General features: G+C 42.3%; 1 protein-coding gene across 1 annotated transcript in view; it reads right to left on the bottom strand.

Moving 5' to 3' along the window:
• Nucleotides 1–1,028: 1,028 nt before the first annotated feature.
• LOC144762302 (extracellular calcium-sensing receptor-like) overlaps nt 1,029–15,595 on the bottom strand; it is a 131,875-nt gene continuing 117,308 nt past the window's right edge. Inside the window, exons 4-6 of the mRNA XM_078647450.1 lie at nt 12,554–12,674; nt 6,735–6,740; nt 1,029–1,951 (exon numbers count right to left, since the gene is read on the bottom strand). Coding sequence (XP_078503576.1) covers nt 1,029–1,951; nt 6,735–6,740; nt 12,554–12,674 — 1,050 coding nt within the window. The remainder of the gene's footprint in view (nt 1,952–6,734; nt 6,741–12,553; nt 12,675–15,595) is intronic.

Genomic DNA, 15,595 nt, shown 5'->3' on the forward strand with positions numbered 1-15,595 from the left:
CCGATATGCTTTATTGTACCACGCAGTCAGACACATACAATGAACCACTCCCAACGCAGAGCCATCCCAAGGGCTTTTGGGGACTATACCAACAATATTTTATTGGGAAAGAGACAAGGGAACCTGAAAGGAGCAATTGATATGGACAATTAATGGACACCTCTGATATACTGAAGTCTTTGAAGTTGTACAACAAAGATTCACTACTAATGCCCAATATTTTGAATCTGGAGACACTGCTTGATTACCTTGTGATCTGTTTTCCCACAGGCCAATATATTGTGTGATGTATGTAATATGCATGACTTAAATAATACATGATCAGAAGATAATGTAACGTGCAGATAATGATGGAAGGTCTGTCTCTGCATTTTAGTTTTGCATATTCATTATATTACAATCATACTGTAAAAATAAAAAACAAGTCTTGACCTAGCTCCCCATGAGAAAAGTCCAGCCCAAACTGCCAGGCCAGGCCCTCCCTGGACCAGACACAAGCATCCTGGGACCGTTTTTGGGGTATCGCCCCTCATCAGCCAGGCTAGCTTGAATCCAGAGGCACAGTGAGCATGGGACCCACATCTGGGCATACGCTTCAGTTCTTTTTGCATTTGACTTGGTTACTATGCATCAATTGTCAGCATATTATGGTTTTGCAAGAAACCTCTGAGGAAGTGCTTCGTCGCATTTTTCAAAGGATGCCATTTAAAATGGTGGACAAGGTTACAATAATAGAAGGTGGCTCCCCCTTTTACAGTAACAGAGAGGAGAGCTTGGTGAATGCAACAAGTGGGCATACTCAAAACGAATTTACCACCAAAAATATGTATGTTATGTGCTGAATATATTGCTTGTTAAATGCGCAAAGGTCCCTAGAGATACAACAACCTATGGTGTACATGATATAAAACAGACAGAATAAAGAAGTGAGAAATTATTCCCTCAAAAACTGTGCATGTAGTTTCCTCATCCAAACAAGCACTTTCTTTTTTGACGCATTCATTATTTATTGTAACTGCAATCTCATTTCATTTCCTATTTCCACTTGTTAAAGGTCCTTTACCAACTAGACACCCTTTTGTGTTGTTTTCAGGTCTCAACAAAATAATGTAGCACTTGGGGAAGAATATGCATCCGAGCAGTCCAGCGCTGGAGCACAGGATTGCAAATACCTCCACGGCCACCATGTATTTTCCCCGTGTACTCAGGTATGCGGGTATGAAGGAGATCCACACACTGACAAACACCAGCATGCTGAAGGTGATCAGCTTGGCCTCGTTGAAGCTTCCAGGGAGATTCCTTGACAGAAAAGCCACTATAAAGCAGACTGTGGCTAGGAGACCCATATATCCCAGCATGCAGTAGAAGAACATGGTGTCTCCTTCATTACATGCAAATATTATTCTCTCTTTATATGACTTCATGTTCAGTTCTGGGAATGGGGGAGCCTTTATTAACCAGACAACACAGATAAGGACTTGTAGCAGTGAGCAGGAGAAAACTATCGACCATGGTGTCCTTGATCCCAGCCATTTCCTGGCAGGACTGCATGGATTGGTTGCCTTAAAGGCTATTACAACTATGATTGTTTTAGCTAGTACAGTGGAAACACTGATGGAAAAGATTGTCCCAAAAAATGCCTGTCGCAGCATGCAGGTGAGCTTCTTTGGATGGCCAATGAATGTAAAGGAGCAGAGGAAGCAGAGCATGAGAGACACAAGGAGCAGGTAACTGAGTCCACGGTTGTTGGCTTTTACAATAGGGGTGTCCCGGTACCTTATAAATACACCAAAGACAGAAGCAGCAAGCACAGTCAGGAAGATTGCTGAGATTGTAAGCACTAAACCCAACTGCTCTTCATAGGCCAGGACTTCCATCACCTTTGGAATGCATCGATCATGCCTCTCATTGGACCACTGGTCATCCGGACATGGTTGGCATTGTAAGGAATCTGAAAACATTTGGATGTTTACACATGTTATGGTTGTAACATCATGTAATTCACAATAAATATTTCACATGTAGAGTGATTAAGTAAATATCTTTGTGTTAGCCAAAAACAGATCATGCCCTATAATTAGTCTGCTCATATCCAGTAGAGATCTACCAAACATTCCTTAATGTATTAAAAACAATGTTCATTAAACCGATTATTGGAAATGACTGTCTTTTGCATGGCATTACCCCAAATTTTTGCCTTCTTTTGCTGATTCTGATTTTGTTGGCCACAGAACTCTTACGCATGCTAAATAATGGTAACATTAATTTACCTCTAGGTCCACAGTATATGGTAATACAGGCATCCAGGGCCTGTAAATTGAATGCAACAAGAGGGCTGCCGCACTCATTGTGCCACCCACTAAATTAGCAAAGTAAAGCATGTCTCAGGCCTGCCACTGCAGCTTGGCAAAATAAACCTTTTACCAGGCCTAAACTTTCATTTTTGGATGTATGACATATTCATGCATGTTTTTACAATGCATGTCTTTACAACGCGGGCAATACAATGAACGCACCATTACCACGCGTTCCATTACAACACAAGTCTTACAACGACTTGCTTTAGGGATGCGCTGGACTTTGGACCAGTATATTTTACTATTCCAACTACAGTCTAGTCTGTGTAACAATAGGGAAAGTGCTTGATTTTTAAAATCCAACAATGCGTTCCATAAATCAAGTTGTTGTAATGACTTGTGTTGTAATGGAATGCGTGATAACAACATGTTCATTGTAGTGCCTGTGTTGTAATGCCACTGCGTAGTTGTATCTGCATTCTAAATGCTGTTTCCCTTCCTTTTTTGTACTTATAAGTCATCCATAAGGAAAGCTTTACAACCCATAGTCTAGGGTGCATGGTATTTAAAGATTAAGGCCCAGATGTAGGTAATAGCAAATTACCGAATGGTAAATACCGATTCGGTATTTACTAATCGGTAATTGCTATGTAGGTAAAAAATTCGGTAAAAATACCGAATCGGTAACATTCGGTAATTACCGATTCTGTAATTACCGAATCAGTATTTGCCATTGATTCCTATGGGCCTTGAAGCCCATAGGATTCAATAGCAAATACCGATTCGGTAATTACCGAATCGGTAAAATTACCGATTTTACAAGGGGGACAGGGTGTCACTTTGACACCCTGTTGCACACCTGTTTCTGGCTTGTGTGCCATGTGGCACACAGACATGCCCTAAGGGCATGTCTGTGTGTCACATGGCACAGGTGTACATGCACAGATGTGCATGTACACAGGAATTCGTTATTTACCATGGAATAGTATTCCATGGTAATTAGCGATTCGGTAAGGGCCTGTGGCACTGATTACAGTGCCACCTACATATTGATTTACAGAATCGGTAAATTTACCGATTCGGTATTTTACAGATTCTGTAAATTTACCGAATCGGTAAATTTACCGATTCTGTAAATCAAAGGCCCCCTACATTACAAATCCCAAATACCGGTCGGTAATGGCTGAAATCGTCCGTTACTGACCGGTAATTGGCGACCTACATCGGGCCCCATGGTATTTATATTTAAGGTTTTACCCGTCCTGGGAAATATCCTTTCCCAAAAGCATGCGTTGTAATGTCATACATCCCATGTCCTGGCAGTGAAAAACTTACAAAGTCAGTTTCCACTGCAGCAAGGCAAGTTCCTCTATATAAAAGCACTGATTACATTACAACTCATTTTGATCCATACAATCAGTTTGAGACTAGATAGAAAAGTAATTCCATCACTAATTGTAAAAGAAATTTAGATCCCAACTCAATTGTCAAGTCTGAATTTAAACTACTGTTTCCAAAATGCCACTATTAGAAAGTTGTTATTTTCCTGCCTGAGTCAAGTGACCCTCTCTGCCAGTGCCTATGGTCACCTGACTGTTAATGGTTCCTCTGTGGTGTAATATTTATTGCACCCAGACAGTGGACACATGACCCGCGTGAGGGGAGGTGTGGGTCTTTCTGAAAGGTTGTCTAGGAAGGAGCTCTGTAGCTACCCTGATCACACTTCAAAGGTCATCCGCAATAGTCCAGATAAATATATAAAGCTGAGCTCCTTGATTCGGTTGAGCCCACCTAAGTCTCAGCTCCTACCAAGGTGAGAATAGACACTAATGTTGAAATATTCCACCATTGGATGGGCAAAGTGTCTCTTCTTATTACCTTTAATGAACCAGTGGGATAGATGTTAAGACACAGGCAAAACTAGACTCTTGGCTTTCGCATTCTGTGGTGTAGAGAGTTTAGACTAAGTGGGAGGGTATGAGGAAGAAAGACACTGGAACTTTTTATGCTCTCCTTAAGTGATAAATGAGATAGGACAGTGGATAGCCTTGAGTGTAAGTGACTTGTACCACTGTTATTAGGTGGAGGCATATTCATGCGTTCATAACTAGTAGACATTGGAACACTAGTTGTAATTTATGAATTAAAACGATGAGGGAAGTTCTGGTACACTCCAGTTGATTTAAACAGAGCGCTAAATCAGACAATAATTATCATCAATGATTGGGATTCTCGACCTAATTCAGAATTACCAAGTTCCAGAAAGGTTTAAAGAAATTTTCCCTAGAAGGGGTGTTCCCCTATTCTAAAAGTGATTACCAACCAAGGACTACCCAAAAGACTAACAGTTCAGATTAGGAGACAGCTTCAAAGGAAAGCAGCAAGACAGACTATGATTGGAGCGCTAGGGGTGATGATAGGAAGTTACGAAGAAGGAACAGAGACCGGAGTATTTGGCACCAACCACACAACTATGGATATCCAGAATACCCACCTCCTTATTTTGGATGGGCCCTTATCTCCAACTTTGGTCAGATGACCCCTACGGAATTACAATTGGCATACTAATACCCACCCTTTTTTAGGGAAGGGAATGAGGAGAGAAAGAAAAAGAGATTAGAAAGTACAGCGGGGAAACACTCCAATAGAGAAAAGGGTGCAAAAACACCCACAATCAGGCACAAATAAATACTAATTCCAGTTACCAACTTCAGGTACATTATTCTAAGCAAGACACAAAAGTCAGTACTTTAGGAGGGCCACACTGCAAGACTCGATGTATTTAGGCTACACATTCAAATGCCGGAATTGTTCAGGAAGTTGAGAGTTAATTTTTTTAACCAAGAGCATTGTCAGGAGGAGAACAGGGAGATTACAGGACAGGGCTAAGAAAGAAATCAAACTTTACTCTAATGAGTTCAATTATGTCCCCTGATGTCACAGACATTTCCGTTTTATGCCCTAACATTGCCAAGGCCAAGTGTCAATTAGTTACTCATTATCCAAGAGTGGGTGGGGTCAACAAATCTCCATGAACCCAGCCAACTTTGTGATGAATAAAGGACTGCCGCTTCCTCCCATTGGCTGACCCAAAGTCAGTAAAAAAGAGAAGGCGGCAGTCCCATTCTTTCTCGAACCTCATGGGCTTCCCTCCCACCACCAGGGATACCTTCTGTGGCCAGGTTAAGTTTTTATTTTTTTTTTAATGTTTGGCACATGAAGTAAATACTGTGAAGTATCCGTCAAGGAGGGAGACAGACTGCTCTCGATTTAGTGGTAAATGAAGATTTATTGGAGAAGCGAGATAGATACATGAAGAGCTCACGCCAACCGCTGCACTGGAATCCAGGAATACCTAGGCATAGGATTCCACATTCCAGAGCATGCGGCGAGGCGAGTTCAGCAGGCAGCACGAGGATACAACACATCCTCCTTACTAGAAAAGAAAAGAATTAATCTTAACAGTTAATTCATATAAGCAAAGTCATGCTCAGAAATCGCGTAGGTTCGTTCACACCAAGTCGCCAGTGAAGTATCCGTCAAGGAGGGAGACAGACTGCTCTCGATTTAGTGGTAAATGAAGATTTATTGGAGAAGCGAGATAGATACATGAAGAGCTCACGCCAACCGCTGCACTGGAATCCAGGAATACCTAGGCATAGGATTCCACATTCCAGAGCATGCGGCGAGGCGAGTTCAGCAGGCAGCACGAGGATACAACATACTGACAGCCTGAGATGGGTCTGTTGATGATTGGAAATTATACACAATCTTCACCAGGAAAGCAACAGGTGAAGACTTTGAGAAGTGATACAATTGTGGTCTTTGTTAAAAAATACAGGGCAAATTTACAAGAACTGGCACATCTCTGCATATCAGCTAAGATGCGCCAGTTAATTTGTGTCAAGCAAAAAAAAACCTTGCCCCAACATGGACGCGTCGCATTTACAATGCGGCGTACCGTGGAGTCGAATCACAAGCACAACACAACTGCAGCAATACTTCAGAATGCTTATTTCTATTATGCTGCATCACTCCATCCGCCTGCTTCAAGCAGGTGTAAGGTTTTGACGCAGTGGCAGCGTAAAAGTGACTCAGTGAAATCTTGGCTTTACAGCGTGATGCATCTACCTGGATGCATCACTTTGTAAATATGTTGCAACGTGGCGCATTGTTTGTGACGCCGCTGCTTCACAGAAGTGACACAACAGTGGCGAAAAGTTGTCGCAAGTGGCTTGTAAATCTACTCCTGTGTCTTTTTGTGTGGTTTCCCCCATTTTGTGTACACTGATAACATTGTTTTCTTGACTCTGTGCACTGTAACACTGCTACCTACGCCCCATGTGCGTGTATGTATGAATGCATTAGTATTTGTGTATGCATGCTGCAAAAGGGTGTGTATATGTGCTTGTGAATGGTGGGTGTATGGGTGCGTGCTAGTGACTGTACGGGTGTGAATGAGGATACATTCAGATGGGTGAATGTGAGCATGTATGTGTGTGGGTGTGTGGATGGCAGCCAGCTCAAATGACCGGCCATCACTGTTTGAATGTATGGGTGTGAGTGAGTGTGCATGTAGATGAATGAGTGTGAGTATGCATGTGTGTGCTTTTGTGACCTGCTCAAAAAATCAGCTGCCACTGCCTCAGTCACTGTCTCCTGCTGAAATAAGTTCCCTGCAATTCGATTGCTTCAGGAACCCTCACTGGAGTATTCTGTCCTTATGCAATCTTTTTAAGACCAGATAGTACCCTCTAATGGTCAGATATGGAATTCTGCTCTGGGCATACAGTGATACTGTACAAGGCACCAAATTGATGACTTGTGCTTTCTGATACAGACATACGATTCGCCATAATTATCAAGGTCTGATGTCATTGATGGAAGAATGCATCATTCAATCAAAACACTGTGAGACTGACATGATCCTGGGTGTGAGAAGCACAAGATGGGTCATCATTACTGTTGCATAATGAACATGTTTTTGTGATCAACAGTTTATATTAGATTCTTCTCTAACCTATTTGTGCCACTGCCGTGCACAGAATTGCTGTGCTTCAGCTTCAAAAGCCTGCAGACTTCCAGCATTTCCTTTTAACTCATGATAAGACAATTCAAGTTAGTTGAGGGTGAGCTATTCTCTCCTATCCTGCAGCAAAAACTAATGGATGTCAGTTTATTATACAATTTAATTCTAAGATTATTAATGTTAATAATGCTATATATATGTAAGAACATAGGTGTATCCTGCTGTGCTTATGTTAGCTTCATAATGAAGTTAGTCACATTAAGTAAATAAATAAAACAAGTCAATATATTCAAATGTAGATTCCCGTCCCTGTAAATGTCTTGTAAGTACATGTATTATTAGATCACCTATACATCTAATCTAGAATAGTGTATTTTTACACTATTATCTACAATAGGGCATTTGTACACTATAGTTTTCATACTGAGAATTTCAAGACTATTTTCAATAATGATAGCACATGGAAAATGGCATCACACGGCTGATCGCTGGTTGCACTCACCTGCACTCGCTCCTCGGCTCTGCTCCACCACACGCCATGGTGCTGAGGAGAGAGGTCGCATACCAGTAATACTGCAGATGCTCATCGGCATGCTCATTTTATTTCATCGTGGATTTATTTCAGGATGAGATACTATGGTTCAAGTTAATGTGGCATTTCTGTTCTTGATGTTGCAGAAATATAAGGAGCGCCTGAAGGATAGAAGGCTTGATTTAGATATCAGCGGATGGGTTACTCCGTCACAAAGGGAATGGATATCCTGCCCGCCGAAATCTAAATCCTTTAGGATATTATATTATGGGATTAGGATTTCGGCGGATGGGATATTTGCTCTCCTCCACCGCACGCCATGGTGCTGAGGAGAGAGGTTGCATACCAGTAATACTGCTGATGCTCATTGGCATGCTCATTTTATTTCATCATGGATTCATTTCAGGATGAGATACTTGATTTAGATATCAGCAAATTAGTTACTCCGTCACAAAGAGGATGGATATCCTGTCAGCTGAAATATAAATCCTTTAGGATATTATGGGATTTAGATTTTGGCAGATGGGATATCCGTCCTCGTTGTGACAAAGTAACCCATCTGCCAATATCTAAATCTGGCCCAGATTCTGCTTGACGCCAAAAAGGCATTCAACAGGGTTGCATGGGGCTTTCTCTGGCTGGCTATGGCAAAAATGGGGCCAGGACTGAAGTTTATAAATGAGAACAGAACTCTCTATACTGCACTGTCCACCTGTATTGTTAATATGGGGCAAATATCAGATAGCAACATACTGCAATGGTGCACTAGGCAGGGCGGCCCTTTGTCCCCGTTACTATTTGCATTATACTAAGACATTTTTATCCAGAGATTCTACCGTCTGTATACCATAACTCCACTGCATTTAAATCGAGTCATGGGCAAGGTAATGACTTATGCAGATGATATTGCCATTCTTTCTTCGTTCACCATTCAAACACTCATTGGCATTGAGGCATTGGCTGCCTATTTCGGTACATTCTCCAGGTGTAAATTGAGCATCTGCAAAACCCAAGTTATAATCAGCTCTGCTGTAGGCCCTGCAAATTGCTGCCAAGTCAATGAAGCCACTTATTTAGGGGGTTGCATTTCTTCCTGTTGGCAGAATATGGTTGAGCTTAACTATTTGAGGCTCTATCACAAATTTATGACAGTCTTCCAGATATGGAATAAGCTTCATGTGGAGTTGATTGGCCACTGCTGTTTGATAAAAATGGTAATTTTGCCTCCTTTTTGTACCTCCTCTGGTCCATACCATTATATCTTCCCAAGCTGTTTTTTAAAAATGATTGAGACTAGCTGCAGGGCTTTATATGAGGTATCAAAACCCCCATTGTGCTATACGGTATTTGCAGTTTCCACATGATATGAGTGGTATGGCCCTTCCATCATTGCAGCTGTATTTTCTTTCTTCATTCGGGCTTTGACTTCTGGCTGTTATGGGTAGGGCTGAATGGCAGCTATCCTATATGTTTCTGGAGTACCGGATTTTTTATTGCACTTCAGCAACAGTGCAGGGCCTGATTGATACAGTCTACTTTAGACTAACCCTGGGCAGTGAACTCCGCTCTGTTTGCGCAGTTTGCAGAGTTTTTTAAAGTTTATTTTCCTCATTCGCGTTCACCAACATCAAGTTGGCGAGCACAGAAAATCTACCTCTGGCAAGATTTGTCCTCGTTCGCAATCGTCAACATCAAGTTGGCGAGCGCAAGCGTGGAAAATAAACCTCCCTTCGAGATTTCTCAACGCGGGGGGTCAGGTTTCTCATTACGAGTGGTCGTGTTTGCTCACGACCGCTCGTGTTGAGAAACTGCTGGTTCGCGTTGAGAAAGCTTCCGTTCGAGTAAAAATCCTCTCGAGCTGCAGAAAGGAAAGGAGCGCTCGCTTGCGCTGTGCATTGTGCTGTTTGTGATAATTACACAGTGCAGACAAGCATCCGGCACTGGAAATCACCACAAAAAGCAATTTTCTACCACACTACGCCGCTTGCGGTGCTTCATGTAGCGCAGCAGAGTTTTTTTTACCACTTTGCAGAGTTTTGTGTAGCGCAACTCTGCGAACTCCACCCAGGGTTGCTTTAGACTCACCAGGTTTAAAACGCTGGTTGTTTATCATAAGGTTTGGACATCACTTAAGACATATTGCAGTATTTCTGCTTTCAACCAGTATACTTGCCTTGGGCGCAACACCAATTTACCATTGTCTTGGTACGAGGGCTATTTACAATTTTGCCATGAGATTGACATTGAACACCCGGCCAACTGTGCTCTAATGGTATATTTTACTCCTTTGAGACACTCCAGGTTCTTCACGGGGCACATTAGGATATTTTTAGATATCTTCAACTCAGAGATTTTTTTTCCCATTGATCATCTAAGGAAATTTCTATGTGCGCCAATCCATTTTTGGAGCGGCTTTATCAATTACCTTATCTCCGGTCCATTAGCATTTTGTCTCTTGAAACGCCAATACACAATATTTTCAACAGTGAGCAAATAAGTGGCCTAAGAATTTAGAATTGACGGTGAGTGAAGGGGATATCAGTGTTATGTTCGTAGGCATATGTCTTGATTCACAGCCCATTTTTAGGACTGTACAATACATACTATACTCCACATAGACTGTTTACAATCGGCCTTCGGCCATCTTCTGATTGTTTCTTGTGCTCTTCGCCATATCTTTGCCACTTGCCTCTCTCTCTCTTCATTTTAGGCTCCTGCATTTTATAAACTAAACAACGTATTATGATTGGAAGTTGAATACGATCCTAAACTTTTTATGCGGGGCCATTTATGTTCTATTCTGTGTAGTCTGACTTCGATTTACTTCTAGGCAGTTATGTGGCCAGATTGTGCATTGCTAGGGCATGGTGGCAGAGCAAACCTCCTGATCCTAGAGCTTGCTGGCAAAAGTTCACCTTTGTCTGTGGCTCGGAAATTACAATTATTCATTATAATCCAAAAAGACGAAAACTGAAAAAATTGTGGGATCCTGTTAGTGAAGGCTTTGCTCTTAGCATGCCCAGTTACCTATCCGCGATTTTAAATTATTGGCATTGCACTATTTTGTTATTTATTTAAATATGCTGTCTTTTCGATTGTTATCGGAAATAAATAGTATTGTCCTCGTGCTTATTGTATTTTATATTTTGATACTTTTCAATAAAAGAGGGGATTTCAAGTTTATTAAACAGTCTTAAAGACGATATCCCAAAGTTCCAGTATCCTGATAATATTGTATATAGTATCTTCTTTAATATCTTCAACTCCAACCAGAATATTTGTTTCATCCCATGTTATGCCCTGCAGTCTGCATGATACATTATTAATACCCTTAACATGGATAACTGAGTTACAAAAATAAGATTACATTTATTACCTAATTGAAAAATAATCAGCTAGGGCATTCTGACATTCATCAGGATAGGGGTAAGGCTGTGGTACATAGCTGGTGGTGCACACTATCCATATACCGGTGTGATTGAGCACAGTCAATTACAGACAGCGTATTTTCCATTGAAATGGCCAATAGATTTGCCCAGACATGCGCAGTCATACAAATATTAATGAGTGAAAATAGAGTTCACGTATATTTATCACGTGCGCATCACTGTGTAAAGTGCCTTGATTTGTTTTAATCATATTAAATTCTAGATGTCCATTAAAATTCAGAATTACAAAATTGATTTGTACTTTCCCAACTGCTGATATATTTTGAATAATTTGTACAATTCATTTACAGGTATATAAAATGTGTTCAGTGTTACAGAATCAACATGCTATAGGCTTCCTTTCACACTTGAGCAAGATTTTTCACATAATTCACTGTACAAAATGCACACATTTTGTTTGTCAGTGAAAAACAAAACACCAAGGGACATATTACCAAGGAATAGCGATATTTATTGCTAAATGCGCTTAGAGCTTTTTTTTTATCGCTGCCTATCTCTGGATATGTTAGCGGAGAAAACATGCTATTAGCAACGTTTTTCTCCATTGTGCTAAAATATCCAGCGATAGAGGCGAAATGCGTGAATATCGCTGAGAATACAGCGATATTCATGCATTAGCGACGAAATGCTCTTAGCCATGTTATCCACCTCCCATTGGATAACATGGCTAAGAACTGGTCTGGGCAGGTGTTAGTATTTGGAGATATTCGCGCTTAGCGTGAATATTTCCATCGCTACGCCTGCCTTGCTAATAGGCGATAGCGACGTTAGCGACTGCTTTCAGTCGCTAACTAGTTGGGTACGCCCACTTTGCATGTCATTAGCGATAAACATCGCTGACATTGAAAGCGGGCCCCAAACCTTTCGATATCGCCTAAAAGCTGTCGCTAACATTAGTTAGCGACAGCTTGCTAATAGGGCGAAAGAATTATCGCCTCTTAGCGGCCGAAAACGGCAGCAAGCGGCGATAATTTCCTATCGCCCTGCTTGGTAATATGCCCCCATGTTCCATGTTAAAAAATTAAGCAGTAATTTGACAGAAGACATAACCTCACATTTGTCTTTTGTCTTTGTGCACACTGCATATGTGAAAAGATGAAAACAACATTTAAAGGTATCATTATTTTCCTTTACCTTCTAAACTCCAGAATGATTATTTTTGGGTTGCTACAGCACCCCCGCATCCCAATTCCATCACTTATATCTGTATGACAATGTTTTGAGAACTATTCCTATCCAAACCTACCATTGGAAGCTATCTCCCCCTGTGAACAAAGTACACAGTCGAAGCAGCAGGCGGGCTCCCCCTCTCTGGCAGCCTTTCTGTATCCCGGAGCACAGCTCTCACTGCAGACAGACCGTGGTACCTGGAGGTTAAAAACTGGCATTAATGTAAAAGATACCAGAGAAAAAGAGAGCTTTATTGGAAAACATCCCAGAGAAAAGGAGAGCAAACAAGAGAAAGAGAGCAAAAGAGAAATGAAGAGAAAGAGAGAGAGAGAGAGAGAGAGAGAGAGAGAGAGAGAGAGAGAGAGAGAGAGAGAGAGAGAGAGAGAGTGAGAGAGAGAGAGTAAGGGAAGAGGGGAGGGTCTGCTGAAGGAACATTAAAACCTTTAAATAAACAACTTCAGTTAGTATGAGTGAGGAGTGTGGAGATAGGAAGTTGTTGACAGACATAGTTCTATTACTGCAGGTGGCACAGATGGAGCATAAATTGTACGCATCTGCCAAAGCAGTGAGGTAAATATCCAAATTTCACTGCGATGGACCTTGTTAGATGCCTGAGAAATAAAGAGGAGTTAATATCATCCAAGATTTACAGTGCAGCTCATTTGGCTACACAGTGAGGACTCAAAGTTAATAAATGGAATAAAATGTAGGTTGATTACAAACACAAAGTCAAACTGATATTTACAAGTCTCAAGAATACAGTGTAAAAATATAGAATCACTACTGGCAGTCCAAATTTTAGTCTCAAAAGCATAAAACATACAAGGAATAACAGCAATGCAGAAAATAAGGAACAGTATATGATTTATGGTTCTTTAGCATATGCATGAGTAAATTTAAATTACCTTAAATAAGCCTGTACTAATTAGCAATAATTAGTGAAACCCTAATTAGATCCAGTAAAGCAGAAAGGTGTCAGCATAGTAGAGAGGTCTGTACAAATTCTCCAAAATCAGGTGTATTGCATAGCATAAAGCCACACAGCAAAAATATAGAAAAAAAGCTTGTACCCCTCTGAGTTTAAAAGGAATCTGACCCCAGCTAAAGTGTGAATACCAATTGCGTGCAGTTGTTCTGACAAGTGCACTCACTTGCCAGACCTTACCCTTCCCTTTCTATGCACACCAGACACCCCTATGGTAGGTCTAGGGTACCCCTTTAGGCAGGGTGCCGGGCATTTGAAAGGTAGGACATGTGCTCATGTGCTTGCCATGTCCCGACAGTAAAATAATCTCCATTTCATTTTTCACTGTTGAAAGGCCATCTTGCCCAAAGGACAGAATGGGGAGGCTGTGTGATATGTTTTCCAGCCTGTCTTCCTAAAAGCTTAAGATGGAACGGTGACGTTTAGTATGCCTGAACTCACAGTATAATAACTCCTCTTTTTATGAAGGGGGGTTTGCACTGAGTGTTTAGAAGCCACTCTTTTAGAAGTGGCTGAGTTTTTGTGCTCTAACATTTCTGTGTGTCTCTGCCTGGCTCTGGATTGACTGTCTGGATTTGAAAGCGATAGGATCTGGGGAATGTCTTGACCCAGGGGAGGAGGTGAGAGAGCAACAGGCTGACCTACATCTGGAGTGTAGGGAAGGAGAAGCTCCTAGAGGTGAAGAGGCCTAGGTTGCTGCTATAAAACAATTGTCCCATCTCCTGCTGAATGATTGAGAATCCAGACCACCACTAATCAAAGGAAGAAGGTGTCACTGGCAGGGATGCACCCAGAAGTGGGTTGAACAGGAGTCAGTGCTCCCTGAAACACAAAAACTTCAAAGCCATTGAGGGGTATAACTATGAGAGCTGAAGCCCCTGAACTTTGGAGGAGAATGGCTTGATCAAGTGTGAACAAGACTGGAGCTACTTTGTGGTCAAGATGACCTTTGCCAAGGAAGAAACAACTGAAGAGACTGAAGGATAGGACTGACCATTGCAGTGTGCTCTGGGGCTGGCCTGCAGTTTGCTGTTTTAACAAATGCATGGCTAAAGGGTCTTTGCTGTGTGCTGTGTCCCCCTGCTTGAAAGGACTTTGCTGTGTTCGGTGTCCTGAAGTAGCGTATCCCCAAGGGCCCGAGGTGAGCTGGCTTCCTGTTTAGGAAACACAGAAACACAAAGGTTTCCATTCAAGTCTCAGCGGCGCTGTGTGTGCATGCTTGTTGCATCCTGAGACCCTCGTAAGGTGTGCCCTGTGATCGTGGGCACCTGGAGTCCAAGCAAGGATCAGCGATGCGGTGTGCGTGTTGTTTGTGCAGCCTGAACCCCTTTGTGAGGATTGTCCATTGATCGTGTGGACGGGAATCTGAATGAGTGTCATTGAAGCTGTGTGCATGTGCGTTATGCACCGTGAGACCTTTGCGAAGATTTGCCTTGTTATCGTGTGCACCGGAATCCAAGTGAGTCTCATCGACGCTGTGTGCGTGTGCGCTGTGCACCTTGAAACCTTCCTGAGGATTTGCCTTGTTATCATTTGCACCAGAATCCGAGTGAGTCTCGACGACGCTGTGTGCGGGTGCATTGTGCACCATGAGACCTCTGGGAGGATTTGCCTTGGTATCGTGTGCACTGGAGTTAAAGTAAGTCTCAGCGACACTGTGTACGTGATCTTCTGGCTGTGATCTTCTTGCAGCCTGAGACCTGTGTGTGGAGTGCCCAATGATTGTGCACCCAAAGCTTAAGGAAGACTCAGCGATGATGTGTGCGTGTGCTCTGTGGCAGCCTGAAATCTTTGTAATTGTAGCGGCCCGGACCGGCAGTCCTGGAGGAGCTGGATTGCCGGCCCGAGCCACTGTTGCCAATTCACAAAGCTGCATTGGAGGCCCATCTGCTTGACAAGGAGAGGAGAGTGAGTGTGCGTCCCCCAGGTAATGTGTGTCGACTCCTGGGACGGGCATGGGCTCAGAGGGAGACGCTCTCGGCTTCTTTCTCGTGTCGGCAGCACGTGCCTCTGCTTCGGCTCATATCGCTCTATACGACTAAGGAGTTAGGTCCTAAAGGGAGTGGGCTGGACCCTTTTTCAACAGCAAAAATACAAAAAATGCCCGCCTCCCACTTTTTGATAATAATCATT

This window comes from Lissotriton helveticus, chromosome 6 (assembly GCF_964261635.1).
Source record: "Lissotriton helveticus chromosome 6, aLisHel1.1, whole genome shotgun sequence".
Lineage (NCBI taxonomy): Eukaryota > Metazoa > Chordata > Amphibia > Caudata > Salamandridae > Lissotriton > Lissotriton helveticus.